At 39.9% G+C, this 20,912-nt stretch overlaps 2 protein-coding genes across 3 annotated transcripts in view; both read left to right on the forward strand.

Moving 5' to 3' along the window:
* The first annotated feature begins 1,164 nt into the window (after nt 1-1,164).
* LOC139464677 (uncharacterized) lies at nt 1,165-4,272 on the forward strand. Its single transcript, XM_071246199.1, has 2 exons — nt 1,165-2,502; nt 4,261-4,272. Exons 1-2 carry the CDS (start codon nt 1,165-1,167, stop codon nt 4,270-4,272), a joined length of 1,350 nt encoding a protein of 449 aa, XP_071102300.1.
* A 9,625-nt stretch (nt 4,273-13,897) lies between these two features.
* The window catches only part of LOC139464951 (late secretory pathway protein AVL9 homolog), a 33,603-nt gene continuing 26,588 nt past the window's right edge, over nt 13,898-20,912 (forward strand). For both annotated transcript variants that reach the window (XM_071246581.1, XM_071246582.1), the window contains exons 1-2: nt 13,898-14,049; nt 18,415-18,535. In XM_071246581.1, coding sequence (XP_071102682.1) covers nt 13,969-14,049; nt 18,415-18,535 — 202 coding nt within the window. In that variant the 5' untranslated portion in view covers nt 13,898-13,968. The remainder of the gene's footprint in view (nt 14,050-18,414; nt 18,536-20,912) is intronic.

The following is a 20,912-nucleotide window of genomic DNA, read 5'->3' on the forward strand; positions in this document are numbered from 1 at the left end:
ACTACAGATATGGTGCGACATCAGTAGTTTCACTGATGAAACCCAGGCTGGAATCAAACCAGGATATTCTACTGTGGATCAAGTTTTTACTCTACAAGCTATTGCACAAAAAGTATCTATCTAAACGAAGCTGCAGATTATATTGTTTATTTATTGATTTTACTAAAGCCTTTGCTTACGTCCATCATGATATTCTACTGAATCAACTCAATGATATTGGTCTCAGAGGGAAAATATTGAACATATTTACTTATGTATGCAAGATGGTCTGCTTGTTTTCGGACAGGAGATGGAATATCAAACTACTTCAGCTGCAACATGGGTACCCGTCAGGGAAGCATTTTAAGTCCTGAACTATACATCATATTCATAAATCAACTTGTATCTATGTTGAAAGAGAATGGTGGAAGAGGCATATTTGTATCAACAGACACACCTAACGTCCTCGCTCTGGTTAAAAAGAAAATATATGTACTAGATATTAACCTTTGTGATGAAACTGACATGAATATAGACTTAAATAAGAATACAACAGTAGTATTTAGAAATGGTGGACCACTAAGAAATAATGAACAATCGTACTTCAAAGGTGAAAAGATAAATGATGCTAATCATTACAGATACCTTGGTCTAATGTTTACGCCTAACTTATCATGGAGTAAAAGCACAGAGCTGGTATGTATACATGGACGTGTTTTGTGTGGTTAATTTATCTAGACGTTAATATTATCATCCCATTCTGGATTACTGCTCTTACACAGCGACGTGTATGTTTGTGTGGCTGCTTGCTTGTAGTCCGGACTAATGCCTGTTTTATAGTGCTTGCCCACTGAGATGCAATGCCGCAGTTTAACATGAATACCCCGCTCTGTATACTGTACACTGTATACTGACAAGACCTTGTTTTATCCATCTAAAGCCGAACGACAGGCAGGATAACAACGAGTACCATATTTAAAGGTCTTCGGTATGACGCGGACGGCGATCGAACCGCCGACCTTCCGGGTCACTTACTTTCGAAACGCACGTGGTAGTATTACTAAAGTCCGTCGTTGGTCAGTTATTGATTACACAAGGCAGGGTCTGCGATTGGTCAGCTGCACCTATTATCATGTACAGGCGTATGTTGACGCCGCTTCACTAAAGGGCAGACAGCACACCGACATGGACAACACATCAGCCGTGAGTTTTAACATCTCTGACATTTTACCTCCTCAGGAAATAGCCACAGAATGCAACGCTACTAATATTTCATCTGGATGCGATGGTCATGACGCTAACCAAACTAATCATTTGTTTGATAGCCTTCAGCATATCATGGATATCACTTTTACGTGCTGTGATGTTCTGAACGTACTCGGTAACGCTGTCGTGACGTTGCTGATCTACAAGGCCACCACAAAGATGGAAGCTTCAGGACGCCTCCTCATGAACCAGGCTGTTGCTGACGCAGGAATGGGACTATCCTGGCTTGTTCTGTATGGGATCATTTACACCAACCCTCACAGAAATATCCTACAGACGGCCATCCTTGTACACCGGATCGTCATTGGCATCTTTGATAGTGAGTCTACGCTGTCATTGGCCATGACGCTCTTCGCCCTCCACATGGCCATCTGCAATCCTATTCTCTACAAAGTCCACTACAAACCCAAACAAATCTCTATCTTCATGGTAGTATCCTGGCTCGTGGTCATTGGATGCGGCGGTTTAGCATTGGCAGCAGACAACGTCTTCGTTCTGGAACGTGATAATATCCTATTGATGAATGTTAGTAAACAGAATGCCTGGTTTGTATGTCTTGCTATGTTCCTTCACACCATTCTACCATTTGCAATTATCATCATCGCCTTCACACGCATATGCCTCCATATGCGCAAGAAAGAGAACGTTTCCATCACATCCGCCTCCGCTACCAAGGTTTATGTCCATCAAGCAAAGGGCATCCTTGTCGTATATATCACCTGCATATTAACACATATCCCTATGTGGGTTTTTTACTCCTTCAACATTAATTTTAAAAGTGACAATGGCATTCTTCTCTTCATTATTGGAAACAGCGTTATTTTCCTGAACTATGTGTACCTTGTCTTCAAGCTACCCCTGTTTCTGTTGGCCTTCAAATCCTACCGTCGAGTTGCCTCCCAAATCTTCTGTCAACACCTGACATCGGGATCTTCATCAGTGTCCTCTGACGATCGAGGCAAATTGCCACAGAGGAAATACCAGACTGCAGCAAACATCAACCAAACGCTTGATGACAGTGGCCACCAACGCTCTTCAGAGGCTGCCAGATCTACTCCGATACAGATGGATGAGACAACCGAGATGAAGGGGAATATTGGAAGAGTTAACCATGGCTTCACCAGCACCTGTTCTTTGTACCATGGGGACACAGCGAGAATAAACGGTGCAAACGATGACGTCAGTTCCAGTACAAGTGATGACGTCAGTTCGAATGCCAACAGCTCCAGCACTAACGTTTACGTCAGTAATAGACCGGTAAGTGATATATGTATATTAATTACTGATACACAAACAATTACCCATGTTTTCGCATCCTTGCCATGAGTAATCAATTGTTTTCTTATACCGAAATTTACTTCATAAAGTGTTACTGTACTTCCTGTTATCAAACGTTTGAAAGAGACTTTCTTCAGCAAGATCGGCAAGCCATATATTGCCACTCGCAAAAACACCATATTGTTCATAGCAAACGAAGGCACGTGATATGGATTATTCAATTAAATTCGTAATAGAGGTATAGCAAATGTGTTTGTTGTCTTGAGAGATTTCAAGTCGTGGTAGAAGAACGTTTCTCAAAATACCAATCAACGGATTATCTGGTCCAGACTTAATTAACAGTATTTTGTACAAGCCGTCACCTTGACATAGTTAAGTGCGGCGTTAAGCAACATACTAATTACTGCTACTACAGTCACTACTAGCATTATTACAATTATATTATTATAACTACTGAAAATAATTATAATAAAAATAAAAATAACAGTGCTACATTAACAAATTCCAAAACCGTCGAAAATAATCATCTCGAAATCGTAATTGATCTCCAAAAGATATATGGAAAGGACTGATGAAATGGCAAGTCTCGTGCGAGGAGGACAAGCCGGTGACGAACTGCAAATGACTTCCGCATTTTACGTACTTCTCCAACCGCACAGTTATCTCCTTTCTATTAGTTTTCGGGGCGGTCGGGTAGCCTAGTGGTTAAAGCGTTCGCTCGTCACGCCGAAGACCCGGGTTCGATTCCCGACATGGGTACAATGTGTGAAGCCCATTTCTGGTGTCCCCCGCCGTGATATTGCTGGAATATTGCTAAAAGCGGCGTAAAACCATACTCACTCACTCACTCACTATTAGTTTTCACCAATATGCCAATTTCACCAATATGCCAATTTCACCAATATGCCAATTTCACCAATATGCACCCCCTTCGTAACTCCAAACTGTATATATTGAAGTAAGGTCACTTCCATCACTGCCACGTTTTCATTCTAATTCATTTATAATGAGAATCAGGCTTAAGCTCTCTGTCCCGTAGCTATAAAAACTTTGTATTTTGCTATTATCTTATCATAAGCTGGGATTTTACAGTCTGATATACAAGAAGTTGTTTCTGAATAATTATATAAATAACCTGTCGTGAATAATGTTCTTTAAAATTTTAAAAAATGAGTGAGTGAGTATGGTTTTGCTTCACTTTTAGCAGTATTCCAGCAATATCACGGCGGGGGACACCAGAAATGGGCTTCGCACATTGTACCCATGTCGGGAATCGAACCCGGGTCTTCAGTGTGACGAGCGAACGCTTTAACCACTAGGCTACCCGACCGCCCCTTAAAATATTAAATAAACATGACGGATTGCCTTATATATGTCGGAGCTGTTATTTGTATTACGGTAATTACATGTGTTTGAAACAATAACACACAATCACTCACAAAAAACCCAAACGCGATTCCAAAACGGGGACAGTGTGTAATTACCATTTTGGCTCTCCCCTTCATTTATATCATTGCTCAAAGGCGTACTCACGCTCTCCCCTTGCAAGACAACAAAAAGGGCATTAAAACATATTGTGATATAGACGATAAACACCATTTCGATATCAACTGACACAGACACGTTCATTCCTTCTTTTATTACCGGACCCTCGACAGTATATTTTCAATGAAAGCATCTTCACATAATTGTATGCTGCATGTGAATATTTTCCTGTATCTGTTTTTGTTTTAACAGGTCGCCACCTAAAGGGCTATGGATAGCGCCAAAACCCAACAAGCTGTCGCCTACAGGGGCCAACTACATGGGGACAGGGTCTCTCTGCTCATACCGATAGGGCAGTATCCAATCTCATTAAAATCAGATCTGCCGCTAAACAAAGATCTGAGGACATCCCATTAGGGGTCACGTCAGAACGACATTTCATCCGACCAATCAGAGCATCGCTTACCAGATTATGAAAGTGACAGTCGGAATGTGATTTCTCATCATGTAACCTCGAAAACTTTAACTCCGAACGATAGTTACAGGTTTAACGACTGAATCCATACAATCTAGACCATCTATTACCCATTCCAGAATGTTCTTTTGTTCAGGTTTCAAATTTGTAATCGAGAATTTGTCAAAATATATTTCGAAGCGTAGTCGCCAATTTGAAATTAGTGCCGTAAAGCACGAGAAAGCTGCCTTCTGATTGGTCATTCCATTGGTCGGTCAAAGTTCGCGCAAGGTCGGTCTGACGTGACCCGTAATGGGATGTCTTCAGATCTTTGTTTAGCGGTAGCGAGAACTAAGATCTGATTTTAATGGGATTGGGCAGTATCTGAAGCTTGCACACCTGTTCGTATACACTTCATATTTAATCATTCTTAAAGGAGCACCTGTCTCGGGCAAGTTGGCAGCCCCAGCAAATGTGACCGACTTCGTTCAAACGCTACTTTGTCTGTCTGTTTCCTCAAAATTTATCATGTATACTTATCTCAATAATTAAAACACCTAAGCCAGACTATTGACCAACAGACCCAAGAGTCTAATCCTATTTAAGGTGTCTGCAACCGTTATATCAATTTTCAACCCTTGTGAGTCGCTGACACATGTACTTCAACAACACGTCTTATTGTTTCAAATACTGAGGTGGGGCTTTGTTGGCTTGTTGTGGGTAAATATGCTATGGATCTGTCTCATGTTTATGGTTTGTTTATTGAAAAGTGTAAGACCGATTATAAGGCTTACGTCACATCAACACAAACTTCAGCCCGCTGCCCACCACCCACACAATTCCTGAAACTCCAGCCTCAACCTTCCAACTCAATACCTGAAACGCCATCTGCCATACTCTCGCATATACATTATTCACCCTACAAAACAAAACCTGAAACTGCATCCTCCTGCAATACACCACCCATCCACCCCCACCCCATCCCCCATGCCCATGCCCCAACCCCAAACCCCCATCCAACACAGAGAGAGAGAGAGGGAGACACAGAGAGAGACAGAGAGAGACTCAATCCTTCACTCACCCGCACATCACCTTTCTCCATCTCCCACACAGGCACCTGAAACTCCCATCCCCCAGCTCCAACACAACACCTGAAGCTCCATCCTCCACTCTCCCACAAAAACCCTGAAACTCCATCTTCCACCTTCCCACATATCACCTGAAATACCACCCTCAATCCTCCACACAATACCTGAAATTCCATTCTCCACCCTCTCTAACATCATCAGTAACCCCATCCTCCACCCTCCCACACAACACCTGAAACTCCATCCTCCACTCTTCCACAAAGACCCTGAAACTCCACCTTCCACCTTCCCACATATCACCTGAAATACCACCCTCAATCCTCCACACAATACCTGAAATTCCATTCTCCACCCTCTCTAACATCACCAGTAACCCCATCCTCCACCCTCCCACACAACACCTGAAACTCCATCCTCCACTCTTCCACAAAGACCCTGAAACTCCATCTTCAACCTTCCCACACATCACCTGAAATACCACCCTCAATCCTCCACACAATACCTGAAATTCCATTCTCCACCCTCTCTAACATCACCAGTAACCCCATCATCTACCCTCCCACACAACACCTGAAACTCCATCCTCCACTCTTCCACAAAGACCCTGAAACTCCATCTTCCACCTTCCCACACATCACCTGAAATACCACCCTCAATCCTCCACACAATACCTGAAATTCCATTCTCCACCCTCTCTAACATCACCAGTAACCCCACCCTCCACCCTCCCTTGAATGAGGATGTTTTAATGTTTTGTTTTTGAGATTTGCCGCTGTCGCTCCACTTTCCTTTTTGAAACCACACGGAGCTTGGACGTCTCATGGATATAATTCCATGTGTATATACGTATCTACGTTTTGACACATTGCCCAGTCATGTTTATGGTCAAGGTCACCTTCCGAATTATAGATTGATGAAAATCAATGTCACATTCCACTAAAATGCCCTTTTCTGTCGACCTTCTTTAAGTTATATGCATATGGTGATTATATTGTTTGTGAAAATCAATGTCACATTCCACTAAAATGCCCTTTTCTGTCGACTTTCTTTAAGTTATATGCATATGGTGATTATATTGTTTGTGTCTTGTAATATCACTGGTAGGTCACTGTCACCTATTTTTAATTGTTCATTTTTCGTTGTTACGTTTCATTCCACAAAGGGACATTTGATTCATATGCTGGATTGCCATTTGAAATATTCATGAAATACATGTAACTGATATTGACGTTCAGATTTACTTTCTAAGTCATGCACTCCAAAACTGTTTAATGTTCGTGACAACTCAAGTGTTGACATGTCATCCTTTGGGAGGGCATTGAAGTGGCCAGGTTTTGAGCGACCGTAATTGAAGTTCAAAGTCGCTGGAATTGTCATTCCTAAGGTATTGTGATGCTTCTTTGTGTACTGCACAAACTCTCTATGTTTGTCCGAGATGTTTGGAAGAGCATGAACCCATGTTTTCATCTCAAAATAATCAAGGATGCGATTGGCAAAAAATGAGGATCAAATCCAGTGCAACAGGAAGTGCATCGTTGTTTTTCAGTTATCTAGAGTTTGGTACTTTCTGTTTTAAATATTTCTTATATTCCTAATGCGTTTTTATAAAGGAGCAAAGTTATGAAACAGGAACTGCATGGTAAATAAATACGACAAAACCATCTCCATAATCATAAGAACTCTGATCTAATTTGGCAGAGATCTCTTTAAACATGGAAGGGCTTTATTGTTAGTCCAGCTTAAGAGGTATGGAGCTTTCTGTTTAAAAGTGGCACTGCTTATGGTATGTATGTCCTCAAACCGAAAGTAATAGGATCAAACGGGAGTGCACATAACCTTATTTTTAAGGTAGTTACAGGCATAGGACGTTTGTTTAAAAGTTGACATGCCTTAGATATATGTTCTCCCAAACCATAAGTAATATCACCAAAAAGTGCATTTCATTTTGTTATTAATCTTGTGAAAGGCATAGTAGTTTCTGTTTGAAGTGCTCTTGCATTAGACAGATTCGCCTAAACCGGAAGTGAAGTCATGAACCGGAAGTGGTTTTAAATTTTCAATGAAAGCGCAATATCAAATATGACATTTATATAGCTTTTTAGGGGGGCATTCGGGAAAGTGTGGAGGCGGGTCTGATTCTGTTTTGTTCATGTAGTGCAAACACCTTTCTAGTTGTGTGAAATTTTATACGTTTGTTTTTGTATATGTGTTTTTATCACCATACTGCTTTCTCAAAATTCTCGATTCAATTTCTACCAGATTTCCCGTGGATGCATCCGTGTACGCTGGTCTTCGCTCAGAACACATGGTCCAGAGTACCCGGATAATGCGGATGCATTGAAGTTTAAACTTTACAAAGCGAGGTACAATCGTACGAAAATGCAGTCCACGAGTTTAATCGGGAGTTGCTGCTAAATTTGATATTTTAAAATATTTATCTCATATTGGACCACATGATGGATTTCTAAAGTGAATATGCTAAAGAAGATATCATTATCCGTTTTCAGCACTTAACGTTAAAAACAAACCCTAAGCTCGATGATCATTCCACTTAGATGTAAGCCAGTGTTGTTGTTTGGTATTGTGTTGTGTGTTAATAATTAGTCATTTTCACTTTCATTTCATACGGGACTGTACACAATAACACCGGAACATCCATCATGTATAGAAAGTTTCATTGTCATCTAATCAAGATAACGGTCACTTGACCCACCTCAATACCATAAGATATATTGGTCAGCATTGGTGGGAATCCATATTTCACAAGGTCAACTGTTCACGTGACTTCGATGTAACACAATCCGGTGGCAGTCTGATCATCATACAAACGTTGCTAGATATCAAATTATTTGCGTATCATATGTTATTCTTCAATCAATAAACACCTACCCTCATTTTGCGGGCACTAAAGACATCAGTGGGAGTGCAATTTACAATGAAATCATTCAATATCACCCCTCTACTGCAGTCCAGGGTATGACGTAGGTAACGGAATAAGCCGAGTGGATCCGAATCCAAAGGTGCCAAGGTGCAAGTGGTCTTATGATATACCATCTGTCAATCCGTTATCCATCCGTCCGCAACATTCAAACTTCACTCCGATTCGATACCGTTAATCGTTGACGGAGAGAGGTGTCGATTCTGGGTACAGAGTTTAATGATGCTGATGTACCAAATGTGGTCGTACAGGAATGTTTGTTACAATAACATTATATTGATTTGTGCATGAGGGTAATTTGGATGTTACGTCAATGTCCTGCTGCCCTCACTCGACAAGCAGATCACATGTATTTAGCACTAACTTATTGTCATGAAATACATTTACTGCCAACACGCGTTCTTACGTTTTGGCTAAACATTTGACTACTTATATCTGGCACGGCATGGACATATGATGCATAAAAATAACGTGACTCAAAAACTATATTTTGACAATTTCCACATTGTCCTTTTTGCTGCATTCAATACGCCCAAAAGCCAATTGCATGGATCTTTACATAACCCAAGCTGTCTACAATATGACAAATAAAAATAATCTGAAAGTGAAATATGCTGTGGTTTTTGTTGTTTCTGGTTTCGGGATCAAATGTAGTCTGTGTGAAGAGTCCCTCGTCCATTTGCCATTAGCAACAGCAGGTCGGGGTGGAAAGTGTCATGAGCATGGCGAGCTCTTGGACAATCGGACAACAGCTGGTTGGTCCTGAGGGCAAAAGTGATCACTTGACCGAATGTTTTCATCTCAGATTCCATCCACCTCTGCCTGACTGAAGTGTTTGTTTGTTTGCTTGTTTGTTGTTTGACGCCACACTCAGCAATATTCCAGCTTTATGACGGCGGTGTGTAAATAAGTGAGTCACGACAAGACGATCCAGTGATTGACATCATGAGCATCTATCTATGAAAATGGGACACGATGGCATGCATCAACCAAGTCAGCGAATCTGACCATCCGATATCGTTAGGCGCCTCTACCGACAAGCATAAGTTTCTGAAGAACACATTTAACCCGGATCATCATTGGTTCTGACTGAAGTGAGTGAGTGAGTGAGTTGGGTTTAACGCCGCTTTTAACAGTATTCCAATTACATCGCGGCGTGTCAGCTTAATGTGGGAGGAAGGCCAGAAGTGATGCAGGTCTCAGACGTTTACCACTTCGGTGAAACCAATGAGCACGGGTATGGTTCTGACAAACCTAGAAACATAATCGGGGCGAACCGGGATTCGAACCCACAATCATAGGTTTCTGGCGTGCTCAAGGGACGCAACTCTGCACAGCGAATCGCGGCGCCTTAGACGACTGGGCCACCCGTGCCCCCACCTGACTGAAGTAAAGATATTATCTACAAAACAAGGATAAGTGATATATAGGCCAAATATCCCTCTTATTAGTGAAGATTTTGGAATGCAACCCCCAAAATGTACCACGTCTTTATATCTTTTTCAACAGGGTTAAAAAAACACAATATGCATACATATGATTTGTTGAAATATAACTTAAACACTTACTGCTAAATCAATATCTCTGCATGATGAAATTATTCAAGAAACATCTGCTGGAAGCAGAGCCCAAAGAACGATTCCGATCATTATACCACAAGCATGGAATTTTTAGGATTTATGGAATTGGGGTGTGTGGGAGATTGGGGGTGGTTCCTTACAATATTTTACAAACCATTGGGCAAAGTAAACATATCAAACATGAGACAGATATATTTTACACTAGGCATAAAAGGAAGCTTTACCAAAACCAAATTAGTTGCTTCATTAACGCTGTTTCAGTGTTGAACTGACTACCGTTTTAACGCTGTTTCAGTGTTGAATACAGACCACTACTATAAAGCTGCCCCTGTTTACAACAGACTACCGTATTAACGCTGTTTCAGTGTTGAACAGATTACCGTTTTAACGCTGTTTTAGAGTTGAATACAGACCGGTAATATAAAGCTGTCACTGCTTACAACAGACTACCGTATTAACGCTGTTTCAGTGTTGAATACAGACCACTACTATAAAGCTGCCCCTGTTTACAACAGACTACCGTATTAACGCTGTTTTAGTGTTGAACAGACTACCGTTTTAACGCTGTTTTAGAGTTGAATACAGACCGGTAATATAAAGCTGTCACTGCTTACAACAGAATACCGTATTAACGCTGTTTCAGTGTTGAATACAGACCACTACTATAAAGCTGCCCCTGTTTACAACAGACTACCGTATTAACGCTGTTTCAGTGTTGAACAGATTACCGTTTTAACGCTGTTTTAGAGTTGAATACAGACCGGTAATATAAAGCTGTCACTGCTTACAACAGACTACCGTATTAACGCTGTTTCAGTGTTGAATACAGACCACTACTATAAAGCTGCCCCTGTTTACAACAGACTACCGTATTAACGCTGTTTCAGTGTTGAACAGACTACCGTTTTAACGCTGTTTTAGAGTTGAATACAGACTGCTACTATAAAGCTGTCACTGCTTACAACAGACTACCGTATTAACGCTGTTTCAGTGTTGAATACAGACCACTACTATAAAGCTGCCCCTGTTTACAACAGACTACCGTATTAACGCTGTTTCAGTGTTGAACAGACTACCGTTTTAACGCTGTTTTAGAGTTGAATACAGACCGGTAATATAAAGCTGTCACTGCTTACAACAGACTACCGTATTAACGCTGTTTCAGTGTTGAATACAGACCACTACTATAAAGCTGCCCCTGTTTACAACAGACTACCGTATTAACGCTGTTTCAGTGTTGAACAGACTACCGTTTTAACGCTGTTTTAGAGTTGAATACAGACCGGTAATATAAAGCTGTCACTGCTTACAACAGACTACCGTATTAACGCTGTTTTAGAGTTGAATACAGATCGCTACTATAAAGCTGTCACTGCTTACAACAGACTACCGTATTAACGCTGTTTCAGTGTTGAATACAGACCACTACTATAAAGCTGTCACTGCTTACAACAGACTATCGTATTAACGCTGTTTTAGAGTTGAATACAAGACCACTACTATAAAGCTGTCACTGCTTACAACAGACTACCGTATTAACGCTGTTTTAGAGTTGAATACAGACCACTACTATAAAGCTGTCACTGCTTACAACAGACTACCGTATTAACGCTGTTTCAGTGTTGAATACAGACCGCTACTATAAAGCTGTCACTGCTTACAACAGACTACCGTATTAACGCTGTTTCAGTGTTGAATACAGACCACTACTATAAAGCTGTCACTGCTTACAACAGACTACCGTATTAACGCTGTTTTAGAGTTGAATACAGACCGCTACTATAAAGCTGTCACTGCTTACAACAGACTACCGTATTAACGCTGTTTTAGAGTTGAATACAGACCGCTGCTTTAAAGCTGTCACTGCTTACAACAGACTACCGTATTAACGCTGTTTCAGTGTTGAATACAGACCGGTAATATAAAGCTGTCACTGCTTACAACAGACTACCGTATTAACGCTGTTTCAGTGTTGAATACAGACCGCTACTATAAAGCTGTCACTGCTTACAACAGACTACCGTATTAACGCTGTTTCAGTGTTGAATACAGACCGCTACTATAAAGCTGTCACTGCTTACAACAGACTACCGTATTAACGATGTTTCAGTGTTGAATACAGACCGCTACTATGAAGCTGTCACTGCTTACAATAGACTACCGTATTAACGCTGTTTCAGTGTTGAATACAGACGGCTACTATAAAGCTGTCACTGCTTACAACAGACTACCGTATTAACGCTGTTTCAGTGTTGAATACAGACCGCTACTATAAAGCTGCCCCTGCTTACACCAGACTACCGTATTAACGCTGTTTTAGTGTTGAATACAGACCGCTACTATAAAGCTGTTCCTGCTTACAACAGACTACCGTATTAACGTTGTTTTAGTGTTGAAAACAGACCACTACTATAAAGCTGTCACTGCTTACAACAGACTACCGTATTGACGCTGTTTCAGTGTTGAAAAAACAGACTGCTACTATAAAGCTGCCCCTGCTTACAACAGACTACCGTATTAACGCTGTTTCAGTGTTGAATACAGACTGCTACTATATAGCTCTCTCTGCTTACAACAGACTACCGTATTAACGCTGTTTTAGAGTTGAATACAGACCGGTAATATAAAGCTGTCACTGCTTACAACAGACTACCGTATTAACGCTGTTTCAGTGTTGAAAATAGACCACTACTATAAAGCTGTCACTGCTTACAACAGACTACCGTATTAACGCTGTTTTAGTGTTGAAAACAGACCACTACTATAAAGCTGTCACTGCTTACAACAGACTACCGTATTGACGCTGTTTCAGTGTTGAAAAAACAGACTGCTACTATAAAGCTGCCCCTGCTTACAACAGACTACCGTATTAACGCTGTTTCAGTGTTGAATACAGACTGCTACTATATAGCTCTCTCTGCTTACAACAGACTACCGTATTAACGCTGTTTTAGTGTTGAATACAGACCGGTAATATAAAGCTGTCACTGCTTACAACAGACTACCGTATTAACGCTGTTTCAGTGTTGAATACAGACCGCTACTATAAAGCTGTCACTGCTTACAACAGACTACCGTATTCCCCTCAAGCCTGTTATATAGCCACCTCACTGACTAATTCTTCTCGTGCCACACACAACCCTAAGAAATCTGGCCATGTGACTTTATTACGCTTATTGTGTTTTGGTTTGTATGACGTGCAAATCTGTGGGCTATCTTTCATGATGAGACAATTCTTTTGGACTCGGACTGTGTCTGCAGTCTTGTGGTATCGCTGGCTCAATGTAAAAAAAACAACAGAATTCATCAGAAATTGTCAATCAATCCTAATTCATAGGTTGAGCTCAACTAATGTCATATCACACGTATTTCACTGATAACAGGGCATGTGAAGAGAGGGAGAGAGAGATAGAGAGAGCGGCTTTATATTTTTAGCTTTACTTTATTACTTTGAATGCAATGTCAAAATACCACCGAGTTTCAGAAAAAAAAATGTATTATATCCCAATGTTTAAAAAATAATTCGATTTGAGCAGGCCTAGATAAATTCAAATCCTTGCCCAATCTTAAAAGAGTGCATAAAACATGTTTCATGTCCATTGTTTCAAACAGGGCAAGTTCCTAATTACCATAAAGAAGACATCATGCTTTAAGTGATTGATATGGAATACAACACGCAAACAACCATTTGTTTGAGTGGTATGCAAAATATGTTATCACGTTGCGTTGTCTCCCCTTATGAACTGTAAAGTTAGTTCTGATTGGATAAGCTTTTCACGATAAACCAATGAACTGAAGTGTATTTTGTTTTCCATTGCAGTATCAACACGTTCCCCAAGTTCATGGGGGTGGAAGTTAGCTAAAATGTTGCAAAAATCTATATATTGACGCATCTGAAATATGGCAGATTCAAAGGTTGCAGAAGACAGCCCTATTTTGCATGTTGTAGTCATTGGATTTCATCACAAAAAAGGATGTCAGGTAGAAATGTCTTCCTCTTTGCGAAACAGGCGTCGTTTGACAGCCATCATGTAAATATTGGAATCATGGATTACAAGTATGAACGTATGCATGTTTTGCCTGAAATAATGCAAAAAATAACTCACATGTCATGCTTGTTTTGTCAAAGTGCGTGTCATGTACAAGACTTTAATTGATGATACACAGCCCAGACTACCTCTGAATCAGCTGTGAATGCCCATGCAAACCAACAAATCATTGACTGATCGAGACCAAGATTAACAGCTAGTCCACTGAAAATAAGGTTTACGATGAACACGAGGTATACTAACGGCTGCCAATGGTAATATTGATTTTTTTTTTCATATTTTATGTCATTCAAGACAGTCAACAATGGCTAGACTCTATATCATGTGTATTCTCTAGTAAGTGGGGGTGTTGCCTCTGAAGACTGAGTATTGACCAGTGTAAACCCAAACATGGACCCTACATCTTGGTAGTAGTATGATGGTTGCATACCTACTAAATTTGGTTTACATTAATGTATATTATATCCTTAATAAGTAAGCAAAAACTGAAGTTTAGTTGGAGTAGCTATATCGTCTTCACATACTTAAAGGGGGGCACGGGTGGCCCAGTGGTCTAAGGCGCCGCTATTCGCTGTGCAAAGTTGCGTCCCTTGGGCACACCAGAAACCTATAATTGTGGGTTCGAATCCCGGTTCGCCCCGATTATGTTTCTAGGTTTGTCAGCACCATACTCGTGCTCGTGGGCTTCACCGAAGTGGTAAACGTCTGAGACCTGTATCACTTCGGGCTTTCCTCCCACATTAAGCTGACACGCCGCGATATAACTGGAATACTGTTAAAAGCGGCGTTAAGCCAAACTCACTCACTCACATACTTAAAAGGGAAACAACACTTCAAGTTTGAAAGCATTGAAATATGGATCGTCTTTTTCTTCGCGGATTCTAAATTTGCTTATTATGGACTATAAGTTTGACTGGTTTGACTTGTGTTCAGAACTATTCTCGCTGCGCTTAACGACATCTTTCAGAGGCTCAAAGAAATAGAAGCTGTATATCATAACAATGGTATACAATAAGGAGCTGCAGCCAAACTGACATGTTTTTGTTGCTGATTAATGCATACATGATTTGAAAGGGTGAAGCTTTTGTTCAACATCATATTATGTACAATAAAAAACTGAATATGGTATCCCTTCAGAGCATCCAGGTAAACAAACAGGTGATAACAAACTTGGTCAATAAAAACATGAAATTTGAGATAAATTATCACTTAAAATGATGATTCACCATTTAATTTGTATTTTCTGATTTGCTAGGCATTGTTTTTGTATGCAGAAATATAGATTACCGTGTGTATTTTCTTGTAAACTTCGTGGAAACAGAGACCATATAATAGATTATAATCTATAAAATAGTCTCTAGTGGAAGTAGCTATCAGCTGTAAACACCTTTTCGACCAATCAACTGGTGATAAAATACATATAATATACTAATAATAACCATAAATGTAGCATAGCATTTTGGAACAATGTCTATTGCTGGATATGTTTTATGTATGTAACTATTTGATCAGTCTCCGCTGAGCAAATGAATGAAAACAAAATACAAATATCTTAATAACAACTGACAAAAGTTAATACTTATAATATTGGGCAGTTACCTTGTTTGAGGAATGTATCCGTCAATATGCTCATATAGAATCAATATCCCACGCAGCTGAAACTGTACAGAGAATCTTCTTTGAAGTGACATGTCTTGTAACAATGTAAAGATTTAAAGTATGTATTGTGTTTTGTGATATTAATATCTCTGTTCGTCTCTCAACTGAGCACCTAAGATTGTTTCAGGTCAAGTCTCATTGATCAGCTGACATAGTACACATGACAACTATGTTGCTGATGTCCATGTTTCTTGCTGCTCTGCCATAACTTGTAATACCGTATTCGACGTAATAAGCGCCCCGCTCTAATAAGCGCCCACGGCAATATTTGCTAATATATTGGCTAGTGAACAATCTCAATTAGCACCCCTTCCGATTGATCAATGTACACAAGACTTATTTATTCATGTATAATACGCATTCGTGTGTTTTATGCACCCTTAATTATGGGCAATTAAATCCTGGAAAAATATATTTGTCGTATATAAATATTTCAGGCTGTCAGAATAAACGATGAAATTTACGAACTTTTTTCACCAAAATAATATTCCAATAAGAGCCCCCTATTTCTAATTTTGAGAGCGCCCTAGGCGCTTATTACGTCGAAGACGGTACATTGCCTTTTTTTCTAGTGTGTTTAGAAAGTGATCAAATGTCACTTGCTCTATATGGAATAATACTTTCTCAGTAAACTACGGATTCTTTACCATGTTTACTAAGAAAGTGTTGTTCCAAACATAACATTTGTTACATTTGACCTCTTTCTAAATGGCAATTGTGTGTTCATAGCTTTCGCATGGGAGACATGCCAATTTACACACGTCAGGGGTACACAAAGTATGTGATCTAAAATAATAGTTGTCAGACTTTCATTTTTGTGGAAGCCTTGGTGGCTGAGTGGGTTATGTCGCTGACTTTGTGTGCTGGCGATTAGGTGCCTCACTCTGGCAGTGTGGGTTCGAATCCCGAATGGGACTCAACCCCCAAAAGTACTAGAATCTATACTTTACTTAGAAAGTGTTATCCCAAATGTAACATTTGTTACATGTACATGTAATACATTCACCACATCACATAGAGCTCCAGATAAGCTTTTGGTGTTGTGGGTATTTTACCCATGCATTTTAAAATCATTGGGTATCAGTAATTCTATCTGTGTATTCAGTTAAATATTTAAAAACACTATTCATCTAGTCCCTGCAAACTGGTGTCGTGTGGGTTTGAGAGCTCCATAGGACTAAAAAATACCACGATACTTCCACATGAAAGTGTGATGGCAAATGATCATGTTGTGACTGTCATCGTGGAGTTTGGCAAGGTTGACGGAATGCCCGTTTATAATTTCAAAATAAGTTGCTGATTTGCTAATCGAATACGCAGGGTTACTTCACAATATTTTGACGATACGCACAAATTTTATTTTTGTAGCGTATCTGTAATGTTTGTTGCGTATTTGATACGCTTGGATTATATTTCACTGCGTATTTCTGCATTTCTGATGCGTATTTCACGCAGAAACGCAGCTTATCTGGAGCTTTGATCACACCTGTATTTATTACCCATGCTAAGATTGAATGATTACCCCAGACACAAGAAATGCCAAATGTGAGCCACTGATTGCTATATACTCTTGACAGCCTCAGAGGCTGGGGTGAACATTATTGAGTTATTTTGCATTGTCTTTGTCTGGTAATTTGAGTGGTTCTGCCACTAATTATACCTGTAATAAAGTCATTAAATGAGCTTCAAATGAATAACAACAAATACACAGGTGTAGGGTTTGACCATGACACATGGATGACAAGAAGGGAGTAGTATTTGTTGTAGAATATGCACCCTACTGTGCTATAATAACACCATCAGTCAGTATGGACATCTTGATTACCTATTTGCTTGTGCCACAATAGCCAACACTTTGTCATCTCTATACCTCGAGTTTACTAATTAATTGAATCCTCTCCTGTTGATTCTGTTGGCTTCTTCATTAAATTGTAATCTTTGTACATTTAACCCACCTTGTTTTGCGTGAACATGTCATGATTAACAAGAGGTGGTGAGGTGAAATAGGGTTTAGAGTGTGTGCGTGTGTGACATTTTAATTTGAAGTTTACACGATATATGGCTCTTCCCTTCAACGAGAGATTGGTCACATGGCCCCAAAATTTATGTTCATAAGCGTAAGAACAACACAATTTGATATTTTTCACAAGACCATGTTTTTGAAATAACATAAACCCTGATGGACTACTTCAACATTCCTGGAAGAACACCGGGGAATTCCCTAGCACGAATATATACAGAAGCGTTCTTTCTGATTATTTAGACCCTTTAATCTTTAACTTAGCATTTTTTGATACATTGTGAAACGTCAGAGAATTTGACTGCATGATCGTTCACGAATATCTACGCTACAACCCATCGTAGTGAACAAAACAAGGAAACACACATCCAAACTATTGTAATATCGACTCGATCTGTGTCTCACCTGACAGTGACAGTCTACAGCAATCTATGAATTTACCTTAGTGTCTATTTGACACATCCTAAATCGAAATGAACAAAATATACTGCAGTTAACTGGTGCATCAATAGGTCATTTCATCCATCAAGAGTTGCATTCTAAATTTACAACACTGATGGGTGTGAGGATTGTGAGTGTGCTACTTCCAACTTACAGATGTGATATGTCTTTGGGCAGGTGGAGTATTCCTACCCGCCACTGATACCGGGGAATGCAGTCGACAGCCATGATGTCCCTGACAAGTGGAGGCACCTGCCATCCCTGGCCCTTCCTGATGGGGCTCACAACTATGTTAAAGGTAGAACACGTGATTGGATGTTTGTTTGTTGTTTAACGCCGCACTCAGCAATATTCCAGCTATCCAGCGGTCTGTAAATAATTGAGCCTTGACCAGGCAATAGATTGATTGACATCATGAGCATCGATCCACGCATTTGGGATACAATGATATGCGTCAACGAAGTCAGCGAGCCTGACTACCTGATCCCGTTAGTCACCTCTTACGACAAGCAGAGTCACCTTTTACGTCAAGCATGGGTTGCTGAAGACCTCTTCTACCCCAGATCTTCAGGGGTCAGAACATTTGAACAAATATTGGCCAGATTGCAATATACCGGATACCTTCCATCATCTATATCTCAGGGGCTAACATTTCAGTAGACCTACACTAACCCCTGTATCAATTCCCATGCTTCTTGCAATCTCAAATTATCTTCCCTTCAGAGCTCCAGATAAGCTGCGTATCTGTGTAAAATACGCATCAGAATTGCAGAAATACGCAGTAAAATGATATCCAAGCGTATCAAATACGCAACGAACATTACAGATACGCTACAAAAATAAAACTTGTGTGTATCATCAAAATATTGTGAAGTAACCCCGCGTATTCGATTGGCAAATCAGCAACTTATTTTGAAATTATAAACGGGCATTCCGTCAACCTTGCCAAACTCCACGATGACAGTTACATCATGATCATTTGCCATCACAGTCTCTTGTGGAAGTATCGTGGTATTTTTGAGTCCTCTAAAGCTCTCGGGACTAGAGCTAGGACTAGATCATGTAGATGAATAGTGTTTTTAAATATTTAACTTAAATACCCACATGTGTAAAAACTAGTGGGTAACAGAAATTTGAATACCCAGATAGAATTACTGATACCCAGTGATTTTAAAATGCATGGGAAAAATACCCACAACACCAAAAGCTTATCTGGAGCTCTGTCCCTTGGTTTTCATCAGCCACTTTGCTTTGCTACGCTGCTCTGTTTAACGGACCAATCATAATGCATGTTACAAACCAGCCTCAATGTTGGGATGGCGATATCAACAAAATGACGGCCAGTTCCATTGTCAACATTGGCAATCTGACTGACACGCAAAAGAAAGCCCTAAAAAATCTTTTTGGTGGAAAGGATGTCTTCATGTCCATTAAATGTGGCAGTGGCTTTGGTTTCTGGGCAATACGAGTTACTAACCTAACCATGTCCTTCCTTACAGCAATGTTTGATTGGTCGGTATAAATGTTGATCAAAATCAAGGGCGGGTAATTAGAGATTGCGAGAACCACATCTATGGATCCAGGGGCTACTGTTGGTTACACATTCATTAAACTATTATTCTGTTGGTAAAAAAATCATTGTATTGCTTCAGGTGAACGAAACAATGCGATAACAAACTTTGTCAATGAAAATGTGTAATTTGTGAAGACACATCACTAGACATGATGATTTACCTTTTCAGTTGTATTTCTTGTCATGCTAGGCATTGTTTTATCATGTGTATATGCAGGTGTAGCAGGGCATGGAGTCATCCGACAGATGACATACTTACCTTGTCAGCTTGCTGACGGGGTTAACGTCTTTGGTCATGTGGACAAGGCGTCCGATCTCGGATCAGGTCCATGGTTCAAATCCCATCACGGGACTCGGAAATTTTATGGCCGCTACACAGGGATTAGGATAACTGTGTTTATTTTCTCATAAACTCAGCTTGAAATAGCAATCAGCGGTACCCATGTTTCCTCCCAATCTACCGGTGACTAAGTTACAACATACCCAATAACATAACGGAAAAGAATTTTGATGTAATAATCAGAAAAAAATAGTATCTGAAACTAGTATTTTGACAGGATATAATCTGATATCATGTTATCTTAATTGCAAGTTTTGCTATGTATATTTTAAATGATAATAACCATAACCAGAGAAGCACTTTCGTATACTCTTTTTATGTATGGAATAATTTGACCAGTCCAATGCAAAACCAATGCCAAATATATATAATGCATATAACAGTCAAAATAAAACAAATTCACTTTTAACGAGTCAAAGTATGGCAGTTGTGATATAATATGTGTTCATTCTCTGTCAACTGAAGTTCGTTTCAAGGTGTCAGTGGTGGTAATATGTTCGTGGTTGTTGTGACTAATGTGAGTTAGTGCTGTCAAGGTATGTGGTAAAGTGGACCCTAGGGAACAGGGTAAACGGAAGTAAGTATCGGAGGGACACACAATTTGGCCAAAATTTATGTAAGCATTGAATGAAATATTGAATGAGATCATTAAAATAGGTCCAGGTATGCAATGAACAACTTTCGTCATTACCAGATAGTGTAACAATAGGATTAACATGAGTAGGCCAATATGGATTTGTTATTCTATTCATCATGGCGAGA

This window comes from Haliotis cracherodii, unplaced genomic scaffold, assembly GCF_022045235.1.
Source record: "Haliotis cracherodii isolate W230 unplaced genomic scaffold, xgHalCrac1.p SCAF_17, whole genome shotgun sequence".
NCBI lineage: Eukaryota > Metazoa > Mollusca > Gastropoda > Lepetellida > Haliotidae > Haliotis > Haliotis cracherodii.

What these genes read in the sequence shown, in the direction of transcription:
- LOC139464677 (XM_071246199.1), top strand. Translation starts at nt 1,165, where the DNA reads ATGGACAACACATCAGCCGTGAGTTTTAACATCTCTGACATTTTACCT.